The 21,571-nt window shown below is 52.6% G+C and overlaps 1 protein-coding gene across 6 annotated transcripts; it reads left to right on the top strand.

Moving 5' to 3' along the window:
* The first annotated feature begins 555 nt into the window (after window positions 1-555).
* ARHGEF40 (Rho guanine nucleotide exchange factor 40) lies at window positions 556-21,319 on the top strand. Of its 6 annotated transcripts, none has more exons than XM_057721271.1 (24): window positions 556-690; window positions 3,281-3,478; window positions 4,096-5,347; window positions 5,494-5,661; window positions 5,803-5,923; window positions 6,484-6,580; window positions 6,664-6,744; window positions 6,874-6,990; window positions 10,890-10,985; window positions 11,091-11,206; window positions 11,588-11,714; window positions 13,358-13,480; window positions 13,582-13,725; window positions 14,210-14,820; window positions 14,952-15,186; window positions 15,547-15,633; window positions 16,227-16,442; window positions 17,179-17,349; window positions 18,193-18,370; window positions 19,099-19,203; window positions 19,429-19,572; window positions 20,080-20,210; window positions 20,627-20,672; window positions 20,793-21,319. In XM_057721271.1, exons 1-23 carry the CDS (start codon window positions 688-690, stop codon window positions 20,666-20,668), a joined length of 4,563 nt encoding a protein of 1,520 aa, XP_057577254.1. In that variant the 5' UTR covers window positions 556-687; the 3' UTR covers window positions 20,669-20,672; window positions 20,793-21,319. The 6 variants fall into 6 exon arrangements, with proteins under 6 accessions (XP_057577254.1, XP_057577253.1, XP_057577255.1 ...); XM_057721270.1 differs by having other exon boundaries at window positions 5,476-5,661; window positions 20,793-21,308; XM_057721273.1 differs by lacking the exon at window positions 556-690 and adding an exon at window positions 1,048-1,151.
* Window positions 21,320-21,571: the final 252 nt, after the last annotated feature.

Below are 21,571 nucleotides of genomic sequence, written 5' to 3'. Positions count from 1 at the left end.
GATTGGAGGGGAAGGAGGAGGGCGGGCAAGCCCCTGGAGAGTGGGAGGAATCCCCCGATTTTCCTCCACTCCACGGGAAATGGTCAGGGGCTTTGGGGGTGTCTCTTCTGAGCCCCAGGTGCTGCCGAAGTCTGGCAACGGAGGGGAGAAGAGGTTCCAAGGCGAGTTAGAGTCAGGAGGCTTCCGGCCATCAAACGACTCCAGTCCTGGGCTGGGGACCCCAGGGAATTCACGCACGCCCCAGCCTCTAGACTGTCCCTTGCGTACGGAGCGAGGCAGTGGCGGGAAAAGAGGGGCATCCTCGGCGGGACGGGCCTCCGAGGGTCAGGGTTGGGGCTACCGGCTGGAGGGCGGGGCGGAGGAAGAAGAGGGGTTGCGGGAGAGCTGGGCAGATCGGCTGGGGGCGTCGGGGGAGCGGCCAGAGGCAAGGCGCGGGAGAGGGAGTCCTGGCGGGGGGTCGGACGCGGAGGTGGAGGCGGGCACTGAAGGGCGGGGCGGGGAGGGGCGGCCGTCTCGACCCTCCCTGGTGGGGCCCCGCGGCCTGGGAGCCCGAGCGGGCCGAGCCGCCACCGCGGCCGGAGCTGTCCCCTAGCCAGACCCGGCGAGACGCGAGCGGCGGGAGGGAGGCGGCGGCGCGCCCGGCCCCGCCCGCCCGCCCGAGCGTCGGACACGGCCCCGAGCCTAGCCATGGTGAGTCCCGCGTCGCAACCCGTTGTCCCCTCCGCCTTCGCGCAGCCCTCTGGGGATCGCCAGCCCCCAGCTGGGTGCCTCTTGCTCCCGCTTGGAACTCTTGAGCGCTCCTGGGACTCCCCTCCCTCCCATCCCCCCTTCTTTTCTTTGAGCTGCCTGTCTGTCCCCCTGTCTGGCTCTGTCCCCACTGGGTATTGCCCTCACTCCTTTCTTCCTCTTCTCCGCCCCCTCCCCCAACCTCCCTTAGGTCTCTCCCCCTAATCCACACACCCCCCTCGCCCTCCTCTGTCCTGACCTGTGCCTTGCTTTGCAGGATCTTCCCTCCCCCTCCCGGTCCCAGCTCCTTACCCGCGGGAGAGCCCTGCGGGTTCGTGCTACAGCGGCCCTGGAAGGGGTCCGGCCTCGGGTCATGAGAACTGACCTGCCTGGAACCACCATTTTCCATCCCAGTCCCCAGCCCGGTGAGCCGGGCCCACCCATCCGGCCCTGGGGGACCGGCCACAGCTGTGGCTGGGCTGGGGCCAGGGACCTGGCCAAAAAGGGAAATTCCCGCGGAGAAAGAGCGGCCGTCTCAGCGTAGTGGACAGAGTGGGAAGGGGGGGGGGGCTCGCAGTGCCGGGGGCGTGACGCTGCCAGAGGCGACATGAGATGCTTTGGGGGGAGAGGAGTGCCCCCGAGCTCACGCTGCAGGGAACAGAAGCACTGTCTCAGAGCATTCCCGCTGCAGAGGGGAGGAGACACTGGCAGGCGCTCCCTGCGGCGGGTTGGGGACCCTGGCAGCTGCAACTCAGGGCGCAGGAAGCAGGAGGGCGCTGTTAGGGGACGTCCATGCCAACAGGAGTCGACACTATCCTGTGAACGTTCACTCTCCAAGTGTTCTCTGAAGAGTCACTGCAGGTGTGGGCCCTGCCAGGGAGAGCGCCCACTGCGGGGAGGGGGTGGGGGGCGGGCACGGCCAAGGGGGCGCTCACAGCCCGGAGTGGAGGAGGGGGAGAGGCCCTGCCAGGGGGCGCTCACCACAGGGAGTGGAGGAGGGGGAGGAGCACCACGGGGCTGCTCCGCTACAGAAGGAAGGGCACCCCCTGGCAGGGAGGCTGGAACAAGAAGAAAGAGGAACTGGGCCAAGGAGAGCTGACTCAGTCGCTCTGGGCTCCTCTCTGGTCCTGGCCGGCAGGAGGCCGGGGCTCTGAGCTCCTGCCCGCCTCCTCCCACCCCAGACCCCTCCTCCCTGCCGCTGCCGTTTCCTGTGGCTGAGTCTCTCACTCGGCCATGAGCTCACCGCCCCTAATGGGTTGCAGCTGCCTCGCGGCTCCAACTCCAGCTCCCCCTTCCAGGCCTCCAAGAGGACGGCCCGCTCTGCCTCCCCCCGCCCATCTCCACCCTCCCTCCACCCACGCTCCCAGCGCTGGCCGGGTCCCCGGAACAGTGGGGGGTCTGTCTGCTCGCCCACACACCTTGGGGCCGGGTCTCTGTGCTGACGCACTGACTGTCGAGTCTCTGGAGTGGCTTGTCTCGCTTCTCAGACGGTCGGGACCGGCAGGCAACACTCAGGCTGAGAGGACTCAAAGTAATATAGGCAGTATTGTCCTCTGGGCAAAGGCTGGGGGAGGGGGTGGGTGGTAATGGGGAGCAGAAAACTAGATAAACACTTCAAGGAGCATCTCCCTTGCCCAGTTACAGCAAAGAAATCAGATAAAAGGAATTTCAAAGCCACCTTGAAAGAGAAATTGGTTTGCAAAGGAATAGCCTGAGGGGTGGCTGTTTAGGGTATGAGATGGAGATAGATATCAAATTGATTCACTTAGGGACACGAGTCTGGAGGAAGCAGGGCTGAGACTTTGGAGATAGTGGCTCCCAGTGGAGGTTGATGCAGAGGCCCTACAGGAATCAAAATATTTCAGCTCAAGTACAAGCAGCAAGACCTCCTCCTCCCTCCCCTACAAGTTCCTTTTGTGACTTTTTCCTCTTTCAACTGTCCCCACCCAAGTCTTTGTAACCCAATCCCACATACTCCGGGAATGGGTGACTGCCTTAGAGCCACTCTGGGAGAGGATGAGGGGTGCTCGAAAAACTCAAAGACAGCCCTTTAGCCCTCCTTCTTCCTGCCCAGTGACCATCTCTGGCATATGGTTGTTCATGGGTTGGTGGCACCTCTACTTAAGATGGAGGGTCTTTGTGGTAAGCCCTGTGAAAAGGGACTTGCAGGATGGCTGTGTAAAAGGGCTCCACCCTCCAGAGCTCTCAGCCGTCAGTGACTTCCCTGATGGCTCAGGGGCCTGTTTCTTCCTGTGGAGGGCCTATGCAATCGTCCCAATTTACAAGAACCAGGTTCAGCCCTGATCAAAGACATTCACAAAAAAGTCTCCCCAGATCTCCAAAGCCAGGGCCTCGGAGTACACGGCCAGGGCTGTGCACCTTGACGGGCCCAGCCTCACACCCCACTCCCATCTCATTCAGCCAGCATTTCCTGACTGCTGTCTCTCTGCACACACTTTGTACACGATGGGGCCTCTGGGGGACACAGCCAGCCTCCAAAGAACCATGTTTGGGTGATCTCTAGGGATCTGCATCCTGGTCTTTTCTCTCCCAGGAGCCTGAGCCAGTAGAGGACTGTGTGCAGAGTACTCTGGCCGCCCTGTACCCACCTTTCGAGGCAACAGCCCCCACACTGTTGGGCCAAGTGTTCCAGGTGGTGGAGAGGACTTATCGGGAGGATGCACTGAGGTACACACTGGACTTCCTGGTGCCCGCCAAGCACCTGCTTGCCAAGGTCCAGCAGGAAGCCTGTGTGAGTGAATGCATCCCTGTTCTATCTATCTCCCCTAAGATCCACTGTCTCACCCCAGACACCAGTCAGACTAATTTCCCCCCACCCAGAGACACCGCCCCCCCGACACTGATCCCCCCAGAGGCACTTCCCACTCACGTGCTAACACATAGACAATCATCTTCCCCCAATATTCACCGCTAAGAGACATCAACTCCCAAAGACCCTGACCCTCCAGACCCAATTCTAGACATTTCCTTCCTCATATCAATTTTTCAAGATACTAACTCCTCCAGCAATGACTCAACAGAATCACTTCTACAGATATAAAGACCCAAGAGCCTCCGACTCCTCCAAGACAATGGCATCTGCTGACCATGTCTTTATAATGACTCAGTTCTTACCCTCCCACTCGTGGAACTAGCTTCCTAAAGAAGCTTCCTACCACCAGAAAACCGATCAGTCCCAATCCTTTCCTCTGTCACATGCACACCCCAAGATATCTCCTCCTGCTCCCCTGGGGTTATAACCCACCAGGCATAAGGCCACTCCTGCCTAGAGTAGCCCCATTCTAATTGCCCCCTCCTGCTGGTTTCACCAGCAGAGGCCTGAGCACAGCCTGCCACCTCTCTCTCCAGGCCCAGTACAGCGGGTTCCTCTTCTTCCATGAGGGCTGGCCCCTCTGCCTGCATGAGCAGGTAGTGGTGCAGCTAGCCGCACTACCCTGGCAGCTGCTGCGCCCGGGAGACTTCTACCTGCAAGTGGTGCCCTCAGCAGCCCAAGCACCCCGCCTGGCACTGAAGTGCCTGGCCCCAGGGGGTGGGCGAGTGCAGGAACTGCCTGTGCCCAATGAGGCTTGTGCTTACCTGTTCACACCTGAGTGGCTACAAGGCATCAATAAGGACAGGCCAACAGGTCGCCTCAGCACCTGCCTTCTGTCTGCACCCTCTGGGATTCAGCGACTGCCCTGGGCCGAGCTCATCTGCCCTCGATTTGTACACAAAGGAGGCCTCATGGTTGGACATCGGCCAAGCACACTACCCCCAGAACTGCCCTCAGGACCCCCAGGGCTCCCCAGCCCTCCGCTCCCTGAGGAGGCCCTGGGCACTCGGAGTCCCGGGGATGGGCACAATGCCCCTGCTGAAGGACCTGAGGGCGAGTACGTGGAGCTGCTGGAGGTGACGCTGCCTGTGAGGGGGAGCCCCGTGGATGCTGAAGGCTCCTTGGGCCTCTCCAGGACCCGGACGGTACCTACACGCAAGGGTGCTGGAGGGAAGGGCCGGCATCGGAGACACCGGGCGTGGATGCACCAGAAGGGCCTGGGGCCCCGGGACCAGGATGGAGCCCGCCCACCGGGTGAGGGGAGCAGCACTGGAGCCTCCCCTGGGTCTCCCCCAGGCGCTGAGGCTGAGGCTCTCCCAGAGGCAGCAGCCCTGGAGGTACTTGAGCCCCCAGCAGAGGTGCGGGGGGAAGCCTCTGAGTCTTGCCCGCTGAGGCCAGGGGAGGTCGGAGGAGGAGCAGGCCAGGGGGCTGAAGGGCTGCCCGGTACCCCTCGGAGAACAGGCAAAGGAAACAGGAGAAAGAAACGAGCTGCAGGCAGAGGGGCTCTTAACCGAGGAGGGGACAGTGCCCCACTGAGCCCTGGGGACAAGGAAGAGACGAGCCACCAGGAAACCCTTGTCAGTCTGCCCCCACCAAATGAACACGAGCTTCCAGGATGCAGCCCAGTTAAGGAGGAGCATGAAGGCGCGGGGAAGCCAGATCCTGAGCCGAAAGAGGAGGTCAAACCAGCAGAGGAAAAAGAGCCTCGGCCCCTAGAAGACTGTGGGCCTGAAGAAGAGAGGGCCAGACAGAGAGAGCAGGAGGGACCAAGCCTGGTGTGCGTGGCAGGTGAGATGACATCGAGGCCAGTAGGGCAAGGGCCAGGATAGGTAGGGCCTAGGGAAGGGGGCTGGAGGAAGAGTAGAGGTGAGGGTGGGAGTGGAATAGCCAGACCTGTCCTTACTTCAGGCCCATAGCTCTGCCTGTGTCTGCAGGGCCCAGCGATCCAGAAGGGCTCCTGTCTGACCCCCTAGCAACATCCCCAGAGACTGTGCAGGAAGTGAAAGGGGACAGCATCCTGGAAGAGGTCACTCCAGTCTCCATCTCTGATGACCCTGGTGTTGCTTGGGACTTAATGGCTTCTGGATTCCTCGTCCTGACTGGTCAGTGGGCAGCAGCGGCTGAAGGGAAAGGGATCGAGGAAGGAGAAGCCTCCGGGGTGGGCTGTGGAGGGGGGCAGGGTGGATGGGAGGTAGCCAAGGCCTGCCCCCAGCCAGGACAGCCTGGCCATTTTGTGTCCTCAGGAGGGGTGGACCAGAGTGGGCGAGCTCTGCTGACCATTACCCCACCGTGCCCTCCTGAGGAGCCCCCACCCTCCCAAGATGTGCTGAGCACTGCTCTTCATTACCTGCACTCACTGCTCAGGTAACTGAGGCCCAGGCTGGCACCCTGCACACGAACCTCCTGGGTCATGAGGACCCTGCCCTCCTCTCTCCTCAGGACAGTGACCTCTGGGACACCTACTTCTTCAACCCTCAGATTTTCAAGCCATTGATATCTGACCTTACTTACCCCCAACTTGCAGAATATCTTCATCAATCCTCAAAATCAACACTGCTGACTTTCAGTATCCTAAGATACAACCTAGATTATCAGAACATTGGTTTCCTCATTCAACAGCTATTTCCTGAGCACCAGAAACTATTAGGCAGTATGCTAGGTACTGGCATTGAATTCACACCCTTCCAGAGCACAGAATTCCTAATTTTTTAAACCCTGATCCCGTGACCCAGTAGCCATGTGAATATAGGCTCCTAATTGCTAGGTCGCTACCTCTTGGACACACATCCCAGACTTTGACCCTTTGCCCATTGCCAGGAACTAACTAATCCTGAGGATGAGTAGCATTAGCACACATGTGTGCACACGTGCGCGCACACACACACACACACACACACCCCTCCTTGGCTCTTCTGCCCTCACAGGCCTGATCTACAGATGTTGGGGCTGTCAATCCTGCTGGACCTTCGCAAGGCAACCCCACTGCCTCCAGCACTCATTCCTGTCCTGAGTCAACTTCAGGTAACCAGCCCCTTGAGACAGTTAGTGGTCATTCCAGGCCACCCAGTTGCCCATAGTTTAGGGTTATTCTTCTCTGCCTTCAGGACTCAGTAGACCCTCCCCTTATTCAGCGGCTGCTGCTTCTCACTCATGATGACCCTCCAGCTGAACTCCATGGATTTCAGGTTTGAGGTCCTTATTCCCACCTAGTCCCCATCAGAAGTGGAGAGGGAAGAGACTGGCTGGAGCCCTAGGCCAGTTCCTGAATCCCTAGGTGCCCAGGCCAGAAACCCCCTGCCTTCACATGTCTACAGGGTGCTGAGTTGCTGTCAGAGAGTGATCTGAAAAGAGTGGCCAAGCCAGAGGAGTTGCAGTGGGACTTAGGAGGTCACAGGGACCCCTCTCCCAGCCACTGGGTAGAGACACACAAGGTAAGCTTCACCTCCCCCACCCAGAACACTGGGAGCCAGGAGTGACCCAGCAGAGGATATTCTAGGAGAGAGAGGGCAGATCTGAGACATGACCAAGGGGTTGGGAAAAAGCGATTTCCCTTCCATTTAGTTCATAAGTATTTGTGGTTCACAATTCAACAAGTGTTTATGAGCAAAAGATTGTGCATGTACACTGGGCTACTGGAGAGATGGGAGGAGTATATTAAATAATTTTTTTTCTTCTAGTTTTGAGAGATAATTGACATACAGCACTGAACAAATTTGAAGTGTACAACATAGTGATTTGACTTACATACAATCATGAAGTGGTTACCATGACTAGTTTAGTGAACATCCATCATCTCCTATAGATACAAAATTGAAGAAATAGGAAAAAAAATTTTTCCTTGTAATGAGAACTCTTAGGCTTTACTCTTAACAACTTTCATATATGTAACATACAATGGTGTTAATTGTATTAATATTTATCATGTTGTACATCACATCCCTAGTGCTTACTTGTCTTATAATTGGAAATTTCACTATCTTCATCCAATTCCCCCTCCCTCTTATCTCCTGCCTCTGGTAACCACAAATCTGGCCTCGTTTTCTATGAGTTTGTTTTGTTTGCTTGTTTTTGAAGTATAATTGACCTACAACACCATGTTAGTTCTTGGTACACAACATAGTGATTCACTATTTCTGTGCATTTCACCATGATGTCTAGTTGTCATCTGTCACCTTATAGAGATATCACATAATTATTGACTGTGTTCCCCATGCTGTACTTTTTATAACCATGGCTCATTTATTTTGCAACTGGAAGTTTGTACCTCTTAATCTCCCTTACCTGTTTCTCTCCTCTCCCCACCCACCTCCCCTCTGGCAACCACCCATTTGTTCTCTGTATCTATAACACTGCTTCTGTTTTGTTATGTTTGTTCATTTGTTTTTAAGGTTCCACATATAAATGAAATCATACAGTATTTGTCTTTCTTTGTCTGACTTATTTCATTTAGCATAATACACCCTAGGTCCATCCACGTTGTCACAAATGACAAGATTCATTCTTTTTTACAGCTGAGTAATATTCCACTGTATATATGTATATCACAAATTCTTTAGCCATTCATCTATTGATGGGAACTTAAGTTGCTTCCATATCTTGGCTATTGTAGATAATGCTTCAATTAACATAGAGATGCATATATCTTTTATAATTAGTGGGATAAATACCCAGGAGTGGAATTTCTGGATTGTATGGTAGTTCTGTTTTTAATTTTTTGAGGAATATCCATCCTTCCATAGTGGCTGCACCAGTTTACATTCCCACCAACAGTACCTGAGGGTTCCCTTTTCTGCACATCCTCACCTACACTTGTTATTCTGACAGGTGTGATGTGATACCTCATTGCTGTTTTGATTTGCATTTTCCTAATGATTAGTAATGTTGAGCATCTTTTCATGTGCCTATTGGCCATCTGTATGTCTTCTTTGGAAAAAATGTTTATTCAGATCCTTGGCCCATTTTTTAATTGGGTTGTTGCTTTTTTTGATGTTGAGTTTTCTGAGTTCTTTGTACCTTTTGAATATTAACCCCTTCTAGGATATATCATTTGCAAATATCTTCTCCTATTCAGTAGGCAGTCTTATCATTTTGTCGATGGTTTCCTTCACTGTGCAAAAGTATTTTAGTTTGATGTAGTCCCATTTGCTTATCTTTGCTTTTGTTTCCCTTGCCTAAGGAGAAGTATGCAAAAAAAATTACTAAGACAGATGTCGAAGAGTGTGTTGCCTATGTTTTCTTCTAGAAGTTTTATGGTTTTAGGTCTTACATTCAAGTCTTTAATCCATTTAGAGTTTAACTTTGTGCTTGGTGTGAAAGAGTGGTCCAGTTTGATTCTTTTGCCTGGAGCTGTCCAGTATTCCCAACACCACTTATTGCAGAAGTGGTCTTTTCCCATTGCATATTCTTGCCTCCTTTGTCATAGATTAATTGACCATATGCGTGTGGATTCATTTCTGGGTTCCCTATTCTGTTCCATTGATCTATGTGTCTGTTTTTATGCCAGTATCATACTGTTTTGATTACTGTAGCTTTGTAGTATAGTTTGAAATCAGGAAGCATGATACCTCCAACTTTGTTCTTCTTTCCCAAGATTATTTTGGCTCTTCAGGGTCTTTTGTATTTCCATACAAATTTTAGAATTATTTGTTCTAGTTCTGTGAAAAATGCCATTGATATTTTGATAGGGATTGCCTTGAATCTGTAGATTGTCTTGAATAGTATGGACATTTTAATAATAATAACTTTTCCAGTCCATGAGCATGGTATATCTTTCCATCTGTTTGTATCGTCTTCAATTTCTTTCATCAGTGTGTTATAGTTTTCCAAGTAGAGGCCTTTTACCTCCTAGGTTAGGTTTATTCCTAGATATTTTATTCTTTTTGATGTGATTATAAATGGAATTGTTTTCTTAATTTCTCTTTCTGATAGTCCATTGTTAGTGTATAAAAGTGCAACAGATTTCTATATATTAACTTTGTCTCCTGCAACTTTACTGAATTCATTGGTGAGAGCTAGTAATTTCTTGGTGATCTCTCTAGGATTTTTTACGTATAGTGTCATATCATCTGAAAGCAGTAACCATTTTACTCCTTCCTTTTCAATTTGGATGCCTTTTATTTCTTTTTCTTCTCTGATTGCCATGGCTAGGACTTCCAAAACTATGTTGAATAAAAGTGGCAAGAGTGGGTATCCTTGTCTTATTCTTGATCTTAGTGGAAATGCTTTCAGCTTTTCATCATTGAGTATGATGTTAGCTGTGGATTTGTCATAAGTGGCATTTATTGTGTTGAGGTATGTTCCCTCTTTACTGACCTTGTTGAGAGTTTTTATCATAAGTGGATGCTGAATTTTGTGAAAAGTTTTCTCCACATCTATCAAGATGATCATGTTAATTTTATCCTTCATTTTGTTAATGTGGTGTATCACACTGATCGATTTGCAGATGTTGAATCATCTTGCTTATCTGGACTAAATCCCACTTGATCATGGTGTGTGATTCTTTTAATGTATTGTTGGATTTGGTTTGCTAGTATTTTGTTGAGTGTTTTTGCATCTATGTTCATCAGTGATGTTGGTGTGTAATTTTCTCTTTTTGTGATAATATGACATTAAACAGCATATTGTTTTCAGGGGATGATAAGTCAGAAACAACTGGAGAAGAGTGCAAAATCGTATCACTGGGGTTCTAGAAAGAGCTGAGACTCAGAGTGGCTGGTTCTGGTTCCATGTGACCTTGCACAAGTTACTGTACCTTACTTCTGGAGATGGTGCCTTTCTGTACCTGCTCCCCACACCAGCATTGCAACCACAAGATCCTTGCCCTCAAAGTACAGCAATTGTGATATAATCTCTGATTCTATGAACCTAAATGCTATGACTATTCAAGAAAAGAGGTATGAGCATGATCTGAGCCAAGTATTAAAGGGAGTCTTTAACATGGTCTCTAAGCTGTGGATCAAAGGGGAAATGCATCTGAAGAGGCAGAGAGGAGGGTTTTACAAGGTGAAGAGCCAGTGCAGATGAGGGAAAGGAGATTCATGTTTACTAAGCTGTAAAATGTGCCAGGCCCATGCTAGCTGCTTATCTAGCATCATCTCTTTAAATCTTTAAATCCAGTATGTCCTATCATGACTTTACAGTTGAGGAAACTGAGGTTAAGGAAGGTTTCTGGACCTGCCTAAGGTCCTACAGTTAGTAAGCAACAAAGTCAGTAACTGAACCGAGCATTGCCCCCATAGAAGTCTCTGGAGTTGCCCCACTTCCACCCTAGGGCTCAGGCCTCTTATCTTAAACTCTGTCCCTGAACTCCATCCCTGTGTGTTTGTTTCAGGAAGTGGCAAGACTGTGCTGCCTGTGCCAAGGTGTGCTGGGCTCTATACGGCAAGCCATTGAGGAGCTAGAGAGAGCAGAAGAGCCAGAGGGAGAGGTATGAAATGAGATAGGACAAAAGAGAATGAAGTGGGGATGGGGCTGGGCTGAGCTGAGGACCTTCTGGTGGAACCCCAACTGTGAACTTCTCCCTGCCCCTCAGGAGGCAGCAGGAATGCCTGTGCCCATACAGAAGGTACTGGCAGATCCCCGGCTGACGGAGCTGCAGAGGGACGGGGGAGCCATCCTGATGAGGCTGCGCTCCACCCACAGCAGCAAGTACGAGGGATGTGTGGGGGCAGGTGAACATGGAGGATGGAGACACAGCAGAGGGCTGCCAATTCACCTTAGCTGTCGGATCATTCTTACTAAGCATGTATCTGGACAAGTTATCATGCTTCTCCGCTTATAACTCTCACAATATCCCTAGGTGCTAGTTATGAATATCAGTGGGGATTTGGAGGATCAGAAATGTTTAATGCAAGACATTAAACCAAGGTTAGTCAGTAAATGGAAGAGTAAGGATTCGGATTCAGATCCAGGCCCATACTCTGACCCAGGATGCTGTGCTACCCCTCATGTTGGGATGCTAGGATGGGATGGGGTTGAGGGGGAGGCTTGACAAGGGCAGTGGTTCATTCTGCCCCCCTCCCTCCCCAGGCTGGAGGGCCCAGGCCCAGCTACACTGTACCAGGAAGTGGATGAAGCCATTCACCAGCTCGTGCGCCTTTCCAACCTACACGTACAACAGCAGGAGCATCGCCAACGCTTGCAGAGACTCCAGCAGGTGAGCCAGGACCCCTCCCCCATGCTTCTTACACCACCTGGGGGCCTGGCCTCCAGCACCCCCTTTCCCACTGATACTTAGAGTTGATGTGTTCTCCTAATCTGGCTTGGCTGAATGGTCCTCCCTCTCTCCTCATCTCCCCTGGAAGTTGATCATGGTCAGTGTGAGACTCAGCAAGAGGGAGACAGCATCTCAGCACCAGCAAAGAAGAGAAGCCAGGTCTCCCCCTCCCACTGTTGATGTGTGATCAAGGATCCTTAAAGATTGTGAGAGATGCTTGGGTGCCCTAGGGGATTCTGGGAAGAGCCAATTGATTCTGAGTGCCTACCTCCTTAGCTTAAAAATAACAGATGTCTATTGATACCAGCTCCCTCTACCCCTTATGCAATGTCATCGCCAAACCTGAGGCTGGAAAGGTCCTACCTCCCTCCACCTTGGAAGGAGAGGACAGTGGAAACTGCTAAATACCTTGGAAACCAAGGGCTCTTTGTGGGAAGGATTCAGGGATGAAGCTGGCTTCTCTGAACCTTGATTCTTTTCCTGGGGTTAAGAGCTCCATAGGGATTTGCTTTCCACCCTACCTTGTGGTGTAGCAGGGGCACTGAAATCTGATTGCTCCTCCATAGCACCGGTGTGTGGTGAGCAAACATACCTCATGGACCTGCACATGGCCTCAGGGAAAGGGTCATCTCAGGGTCAGTGTCAAAGGACGATGGGGCTAGGGCTCTCTGTTCCTGAGATTTCTGCATATTTAGCTTCCTCTATCCCAGCATCCAAAGATTTGTATCTCCTACTGTTTATTTGTTTGCTAGCTTATTAGCTATTTTCCTCCTGTTTAAAAACTGTTAGCACACAGGATTTAGAGTCTAAAGTGCTCAGCTTGAGTTCTTCTCTGCTAGGAGTGAGATGTTGGACAAGTCTGGAAGCATCCCTGAGTTCTCAAGTCCTCATCTGCAGAATGGGGGTGATAGTAAGGCTTACCTCACAAGGGTGTTAGGATGATCAAATGACTTCAGCAAAGGACTATAGAAGTGTTTATTGTTGGCACGGGTTATTGGAAACATTCTCAAACTTCTCATCCTCAAGCTGCCTCACTCCGGATTCCAGCCTTTCTTCAGAGGGAAGAATTACCATCCCTTTTTGGTCAGATATCCCAGAACCAACATGAGAGTTCCTAGAGCCCCATAATAGGCAACTGGAGCTACACACACACACACACACACACACACACACACACACGCCTGTGTTGTCTCTCCAAGCCTGCTCCCTGGGACCCCCTGCCCACCTGTCACTAGGCTCTATGAATGTGAAATTTCTCCTGGCCCTCATGCCTCCAGCTCACACCAGTTTTATCTATTTTACCTCGAGGCATAGCCCTAGAACCCTAGCAGGCATCTCTCAGTGCTTCCTGCCAGCCCAGCCTCCCCTTCTACTGGTGCTTTACAAAGATTGCTTACTCACTTGACCCTTGTGGAAATTACCACCATTCACTGTTATCATTTCTACTTTACAGCTGAGATGAAATGGTTCCCCAAGGTTCTACAGGTTGGGGTGGTGGGGTCGGAGCCAGATCTCAGCTGTCCTTTCCACTACACAGCCCCCTTCTCCCTCATGACCCTGCTCTCCCACCCTGTCTGTCCCAGGTGCGGCAGTGGCTCTCGGGCCCAGGGGAGGAGCAGCTGGCGAGCTTCGCTCTGCCCGGGGACTCCCTGTCTGCCCTGCAGGAGACAGAGCTACGATTCCGGGCTTTCAGCGCTGAGGTTCAGGTGAGAAGGGGGAGGGGGTCAGGTGAGAGGAGACGTGTGGGGAGGGAAGGGGTGACTAACTGGACTGAAGGCCAGGTCTGAGAGCAGCCGCCCTTCTCCAGGAGCGCCTGGCTCAAGCAAGGGAGGCCTTGGCCCTGGAGGAGGACCCTGCCTCCCAGAAGGTTCTGGATATCTTTGAACAGCGCCTGGAGCAAGTTGAGAGTGGCCTCCATCGGGCTCTGCGGCTACAGCGCTTCTTCCAGCAGGTATGTGCTGAGCCTTTTCCTTCTATGCCCACTACTGCCTTTCTTCTGCCTGGAGAAGCTGATCAGGTGGTTGTTAGAAGCAGGGACCATCTCCTGGGCTTTGACTCTTGGCTCTGCCACCTACTTGATGAATGGCCTGGGACAGGATACTAAACCTGAGTGTGCCTCGCGGCACCTAAGGGCTGAGTGAGGATTGTATAAGCAGTATGTAACAAGTACTTAGTACAGAGCCTGCCACTTGTAAATTCTGTGTAAGTATTACCCATCCTTTCACCTAAGCCCCTCTGTCTCCATACCAGCTCAGAGTGACACGGTAGGCAGTGATGCTGGGACAGTGAGCGGAGGTGTTCTAAGAGGACTGGGGGTGATGGGCCTTGGGAAGCCATTGACAAAGGTGGACAGGAGCTGTCATCAAGCAGCATGTGGGAGTGGCACAGGACCTCACTCTTTCCTCTCCCCACTCCCCACCCCTTTGGCCTTGTAGGCACATGAATGGGTGGACGAAGGTTCCGCAAGGCTAGCAGGAGCCGGGCCGGGGCGGGAGGCGGTGCTGGCAGCCCTGGCCCTGCGGCGTGCCCCAGAGCCCAGCGCTGGCACCTTCCAGGAGATGCGGGCCCTGGCCCTGGACCTGGGCAGCCCAGCGGCCCTGCGAGAATGGGGCCGCTGCCGGGCCCGCTGCCAAGAGCTGGAGAGGAGGATTCAGCAACAGCTGGGAGAGGAAGCGAGTCCACGGGGCCACCGGCGACGACGGGCAGACAGTGCCAGCAGCGGAGGGGCCCAGAGGGGCCCCCATAGCCCCTCACCCAGCCTCAGTTCCCTGCTGCTCCCCAGCAGTCCTGGGCCACGGGCAGCCCCATCCCACAGCTCCCTGGCCCCCTGTGGGGAGGACTATGAGGAGGAGGGCCCCGAGCTGGCTGCAGAAGCAGAAGGCAGACCGCCGAGGACCGTGCTAATCCGAGGCCTGGAGGTCACCAGTACCGAGGTGGTAGACAGGACGTGCTCACCCCGGGAACACGTGCTGCTGGGCCGGGCCGGGGGGCCAGAAGGGCCCTGGGGGGTAGGCACCCCCCGGATGGAGCGCAAGCGAAGCATCAGGTGAGAGCCCAGTCCAGCTGGTGCCCAAGAGGCAGGCCCAGCTGGCCCGTGGGAGAAGAGTATGACATTGTTGGAGTGGTGACTTCCTCCCGTGCCACAACCTCCTCTCTCACTCCTTGTTGCACCTGCAGCACCCAGCAGCGTCTGGTGTCTGAGCTGATTGCCTGTGAGCAGGAGTACGTGGCCACCTTGAGTGAGCCAGTGCCACCCCCTGGGCCTGAGCTGACCCCTGAACTGCGGGGCACCTGGGCCGCTGCCCTGAGTACCCGGGAGAGGCTCCGTAGTTTCCACCGGACACACTTTCTGCGGGAGCTTCAGGGCTGTGCCACCCACCCTCTTCGCATTGGGGCCTGCTTCCTCCGCCACGTGAGTCAGCCTCTAAAACTTCTTCCAGGGCTTCTCCCTTCACATGTCTCAGCCCCATCTGCTTGGGCCTCCTTCTCAGTATCCGTTCCCCTGCCCCACCCCCAACCAGAATGTGTGGTCCCAGACGCTGGGGCCTAGTGCTGTTTGCTGGGCTCCTGGGTCTACTCAGCTTCTGTGTCCCTGACGTCCAGTGCTGCCTGGCCTTCACTCTCTCCATGGGAGCCTGTCATTCCCCGGCAGACTGAGTGTTCCCTGGTGGCCTGTCCCTCCTTCGGGCTACCCAGGATGCAGAGGAGGAAAGGGAGAGGCTTGTCTGCAGGGCCTCACTGGAGATGACTTACCACTTCCCTACTGGCACAGGGGGACCAGTTCAGCCTTTATGCCCAGTACGTGAAGCACCGGCACAAACTGGAGAATGGTCTGGCTGCCCTCAGCCCCCCAACTAAGGTAAGTTTTTCTCCAACCCTCATGAGAAGGGAAGGGGCCAGGAACACCTAAAATCCACCCAACCTCAAAATCTCTCAGGGAAACAAAGCTTTCCTGGATGTGCCCGGGAACATCACCTACCAATAATCTCCCAGAATTGCTGAGGGTAGGAGAAGCACTGGACTGGGAGCCAGGTGAGCCCAGGTTCTCATCCAGTCCACCTGAGGACTCTGGGCAAGAGTCTTGATTCCTCTGGGCCGCTGTTTCTATATCTAGTAAATGGTGGCAGTATTCACTATATCTGAGTGCTCTGAGGGTCAAAAGACCTCACATCAAAAGATGTGCAACTGATTTCGAAAGTTAAAAGCCAGAGAATATAAGGGATTGTTTGTATTCCTCTTCCATTCTTCTTCAAGATATGGAGGGTGGCTGAATCTCCTGTAGGTCTGCTACCTCCTTTCTTTCTGGGGCAAGGTTTTTTGCCTTGCCTTTGGGTGTGTCTGGGCTTGATCTACCCCTAAAAATCCAGAGTACCACCGAGCTTCCCTGAAGGGCTCAGCCCCGACCAGTTCCAGCCCCTCCCCTCATTCCTATCTGTTTCCTCCCCAAACTAGGGCACCACGGAGGGAGGCCCTCACCTGCCCCGGGCCCTGCAGCAGCCCCTGGAGCAGCTGGCCAGGTATGGGCGGCTCCTGGAGGAGCTCCTCAGGGAAGCTGGGCCTGAACTGAGCTCTGAGCGCCAGGCCCTTGGGGCTGCTGTGCAGCTGCTCCAGGAACAAGAGACCCGTGGCAAAGACCTGCTGGCTGTGGAGGCGGTGCGTGGCTGTGAGGTGAGGCCTTGGCGTCAGACACTCCAGCTCAAGCTACCTAGCCTTGTAGCCTCAGAAGCAGTGTGGGCTGGTGACCAGAGAACTAGACTCAAGGTCAGAGGGTCCCAGGCTGCAATTACTAGCCAGCTGGATAGCTTTGGTCAAGTCCCTGAACTTCACTGGGCCTCAATTTCCTCATCTATAAATAAAGAATCTATGTCCTGCCTGACATCCTGTGACCCTGTATCTGCCTGTGCTTTCCTATTCCTTTCCTATTCCTTTCCTAATTCTTATCTCTATCTACCCTGCACTTCATCCTGTATCTCAACACTCAACACATACCTTATTCTCCTCTCCTTAGTCTCTTTCCAGTCCTGAGGTTCCAGAACAGGTTGGAAACCTATCTGCTGTAGGATAGACCTCTTTTCCCTTCAGTTTTTTGCTGATTTGATTCTCTTTCTGGGGCAAAATGGTGCTTTTTTTTTGTCCCCAACATGCAAAGGCTTTCCCATTGGAGGCTATGAACCCTACTGTGTGGTGTATCTTCTGTCTTCAAAGGCAGGGCTGTGCTGCTGGACTGGGTGTGCTGTGCATGGTGACCAGTGGATGGATTCTAGGCCAAGGGCTTCCCTGATTTCCTGACTCTGCTTGCGAACCACTGCATTAGGCCCCTTACCCTATAAATCCCATTTTTACTCCCCATAAAATATATACAAAGGGCTTCAGGGCCAATGACCTTTCCTTTTGCTTTCCCCAGATAGATCTGAAGGAGCAGGGACAACTCCTGCACCGGGACCCTTTCACAGTCATCTGTGGCCGGAAAAAGTGCCTTCGCCACGTCTTTCTCTTTGAGCATCTCCTCCTGTTCAGCAAGCTCAAGGGCCCTGAGGGGGGGTCAGAGACCTTTGTTTACAAGCAGGCCTTTAAGGTACAATGCCTGGGGGTGGGGTTGGGGGGTGGGAAACCATGGGGATGGGACAGGAAGTTCCCACCAAGATGGGAACTCGGGATGTTCTGGAAATTCAATCCCAACCCAGGTTCAGAATCTGTATCATCTAGAACAGGCTTTGGCCTATAATCAAACATCAGGTTAGGGTGTTGAGGTGACAGAAGTCCCTGTCATTGGTCTACTCCATGGAGTTCTCCTTATTCATGCAGGAGATTCATGAGGCATTCCAAACCAGAAGGGAGGAGGGCCTTTCCCATTAAGAACACACATGCTTTCTGAGTTAGGGATGGACCCTGGGGGATAAAAAGAAAGGACACTAAAAAAAAAAGAAAAAAAAGAAAAAAGAAAGGACACTGTAAATATAGCTTAACTTCATGGAACTGAAGAACCCAAGGGGAGGGAGGCCTCGCTTTAGGGAAACAGCCTTGACATCCAGATAAGCATCAATAGCGGCCTAGTCCCAGATCAGGCGGTGTGGCATGATACAAGAGTTTCTGACTTTGTCCCCCTATACTAGTGCCAGCAGAGTCCAGTATAGAGAAAAAAAGCCTAGGTTTGGGATAACATAGCCATGGGTTTGAACTCTCTCTAATAAGCTATGATAAGCCCTTGGACAAGTTGCTTTGTGTGTCTGAGCACCCCTCTTCTGTAAATCATGGTTGTTATGAAGACTAAATGTAGAGCACTTGGCACATGGTAGGTGTTGAGCAAACATTTACTGAGAATCTACCAGATGCCAGACTAAGTGTAGTGCTTTTCCATGTGGTACCATCTAGCCAGGACACACTCCATCTTCATCCACTCTCCTCCGCTTTTTCTCAGACTGCCGACATGGGGCTAACAGAAAACATCGGGGACAGCGGGCTCTGCTTTGAGTTGTGGTTTCGGCGGCGGCGTGCACGAGAGGCATACACTCTGCAAGCAGCCTCACCAGAGATCAAACTCAAGTGGACAAGTTCTATTGCCCAGCTGCTGTGGAGACAGGCAGCCCACAACAAGGGTACCAGGCAGAGCCAGGAGAGGGTGTGCTTGGGATCAAAGTTATGGCAGGAGGTTAGCTGGAGAGTGTGGAGAGGGCCCAGGAAAAAGAAGATGTAGGATGGAGAATGCCATATGAGAAGACTGAAGATCTGACACGAGAAAGATTGCTGAGATAGAAATTAATCGCAGATGTACCAAAAAGAAAGAGGAAGCTAGCACATTTCAGGGAGGCAAGAGCAGATGGCTGGGCAAAAGAGAGAGAGTGCTCACTGGACCTGCCTTCCAAAACGTAACTGCTGTGTTACCAGGACTAGCTTGTTTTGTTTTGGGGGGGTCTTTTGCTAGTTTTTGTTTTTTGTTTTTAATTCTCTGAACCTCATTCCACTCATCTGAAAAATGGAAAGTAATATCTACATCTTGGTATGATAGGAAGGATTAAATAAGGTGATATATGTGGAAGCACTTGATAAACTGTAAAGATATGTAAAAAATGAGTTTTGCTCTTAATGCCAAAGATAAAGGGAGGAAGGTATTACAAGAGAAGTTGGGCAGCCGGAATGCCAAATGGGCAGGATGCAACACATAGGAGAGAGGAGACAGATGTCTGGGGGGGAAGCTGAGGACCACCATCACCATCATGTCGCAACAGTCACCAGGAAGAGTAACAGGAGATACCAGAGGAATGAGAGGGAGGAGTGAGAGTTGGGAAGGAGCAAAGAGGTTGGTAACAGGGTCTCTGTTCCCTAGAGCTCCGAGTGCAGCAGATGGTCTCCATGGGTATTGGGAATAAACCCTTCCTGGACATCAAAGCCCTTGGGGAGCGGACGCTGAGTGCCCTGCTCACTGGAAGAGGTGAGGGCCAGAGTGCTGGGGGGTGGCCTCCAGAAGTCAAGACCTTGAGAGTCAGAGCACAGTGAGGAGGTGTGGTGGAAAGTGAGGAAGGGTCATGAGTGGATATGTCATCCCAGAAACTGTGGGAGTGACTGGGAGGTCCTCTGTGAGATGAGGGTCATTTGAGGGAGCCAGGAGGGCTTTCCCACACCAGCACCCCACCCCTCCACCCCCCACTCTCTGCAGCCGCCCGCACCCGGGCCTCGGTGGCCGTGTCATCCTTTGAGCATGCCGGCCCCTCCCTTCCCGGTCTCTCCCCGGGAGCCTGTTCCCTGCCTGCCCGCGTCGAGGAGGAGGCCTGGGATCTGGACGTCAAGCAAATTTCCCTGGGTGAGGCACCTCTCAAGGGGTGGCTCCCAACAGCTGGGTTATCATGGTGATGTTCAGGCTGCTTGCTGCTGAGCAATTCCTTTCTCTAGCCAAGTGGCCCAGTTGCCATGACAACCATGTACAGCTTCCCCATTGCTAAAAGAGCCTTCCATCTGGTTGCTAGGGTAATGCTTACAGCAGCCTGTTGCTAAGAAGCACTTCCTCTGTACCTCTCTCTCTCTAGCTCTCCTTGGGTTTCTATGGAAACTGCTTCAGCTTCCTGTTGTACCCTCCTGGTTCACCACAGCAATCCTTATAGTTTCCTGTCGCTTCTTCCCTGGTTGCTCTAATGATGCCGCTGACAATTTCCTGCCTCTTGGTAGGGGGGTTCTCTTGCAACTGGATTGCTATGGTGACTTACAGCTTCCTGTTGCTATGGAGCTTTTTCTTCCCTGATGGAGCAGCTTGGTTGCTTAAGGTAATCTAGAGGAGTTCTATACCCTGCTCTCACCCTAGCTTCCCCTCCAGCCCCAGAAACACTTGACTCTTCTGGAGATGTGTCCCCAGGACCAAGAAACAGCCCCAGTCTGCAACCCCCACACCCTGGGAGCAGCACTCCCATTCTGGCCAGTGGAGGGATCTTAGGGCTATCCCGGCAGGTAAGTCCTTGACAGAGGGCTGAGAATGGGATAGTTTCTTGGGCCCCTTTCTGGGTGGGTTCTTCTGATCATTCAACCCATGAGGGGCAGGGGGACCAGTGAGCCTGTGCTCCCAGCAAGGCTACAGGTTGGATGATGTATTTGTCCAGTCTGCCTTTCTCCTCTCCCCCAGGCCTGGCTGTGAGGGATCAAGGTCAGAAGTGAAAAGGAATCTTTAATAAGGAGTGTAGTGCAGGAGTGGTAGAAAGGGGAGAATTCCAACAGCCTGGACTTGGATTAAATCAGCAAAATTCAGGAACGTTGGGGAGGGAAGAGTCGTGAACTAACTGAAAGGCTTGGAAGAGAGCTTTTATAACCTCTCTATATAAGAGGTCATTTCTTATCCTTTAAATTCACTGCAGTTTCTCTTCCCTCAGGGTCATGCCCGAGCCCTGAGTGACCCCACCACACCTCTGTGACTGGGTGAGTTGGTACCCCCTTTCTACCACATCCTACATCCTTCCCTCTTCCCTTCCCCAGCTGCTTGGGAGTCAGCGTCTTCCCTCTCCCAATCCATCTTCCCTCTTATTTCCTGGCTTCTAGAGAAGATCCGGAACTTGGCCACAGTCCCTCCTCTCAGCACACTTTGGGCCGGGATGCTGGGGGGACATAGTGGAGGACTGGAAGAGCATTGAATTCCTTCCCTATGCTTCCTGGACAAGAGGAGGTTAAAGGACCAGTGTGTTTCCCTGCTACTGCTGTCTCTAGCTTTCCCCAGCCAGGTGCCTTCCTGTAGGAACCAGAGTGTCCACACTTGCTTGCCTTCATACCCTGGAGGTGGGGGAATTATCCCTCGTCCAGTTCTTCCGCATTTGAGGCCACTGCATGCTCCCAAGACACCGTCCTGTGTCAGCCCTTCCCCAACAGCCTGTGTTCTCCCCTTCGTCCAGCCCCCTGACTCTCCTTAAGAACACTCACCTCTGCCAGTTCCTGGTGACTCCATTCTGGGGTGTCTTAGGAAACGGAGCTATGCAAACCATTATAGAAGGGTGGGGTAGGGAACTGCAAACTTTATATATGTAATTACTGTTATTATAATACTATTGTTATATTAAATATATTTACTCACACTTTGTCTCTGAAGAGCTAGAGCAGACCTCAGGGTTGAGGTGACACCACTAACTTGAGCATTTCTGCTCACCCAACCATCAACTACAACACAGAAAATAAAACCAAGGCTGCAAGGTACTCTGTACCCCTTACTGGCCCAAAGCTGGGCCTGGGCCTGGGCTAATGTGTGCTCTCCCAGAGGAGTGACCCCCAGAGGAAGTTCCTGCTTTCATGCTGCACCCACTTCTTGAGGCTGAGTGGGTCACAGTAAG

This window comes from Hippopotamus amphibius, chromosome 2 (genome assembly GCF_030028045.1).
Source record: "Hippopotamus amphibius kiboko isolate mHipAmp2 chromosome 2, mHipAmp2.hap2, whole genome shotgun sequence".
In the NCBI taxonomy this organism is placed as follows: domain Eukaryota; kingdom Metazoa; phylum Chordata; class Mammalia; order Artiodactyla; family Hippopotamidae; genus Hippopotamus; species Hippopotamus amphibius.
This window is presented reverse-complemented; position numbering and strand designations above follow the sequence as displayed.

Coding starts and splice junctions, on each gene's coding strand:
- ARHGEF40 (XM_057721270.1), top strand. Junction 6,581..6,663: donor CTGTCCTGAGTCAACTTCAG/GTAACCAGCCCC, acceptor CTCTGCCTTCAG/GACTCAGTAGACCCTCCCCT. Junction 15,187..15,546: donor GGGCCTGCTTCCTCCGCCAC/GTGAGTCAGCCT, acceptor CTACTGGCACAG/GGGGACCAGTTCAGCCTTTA.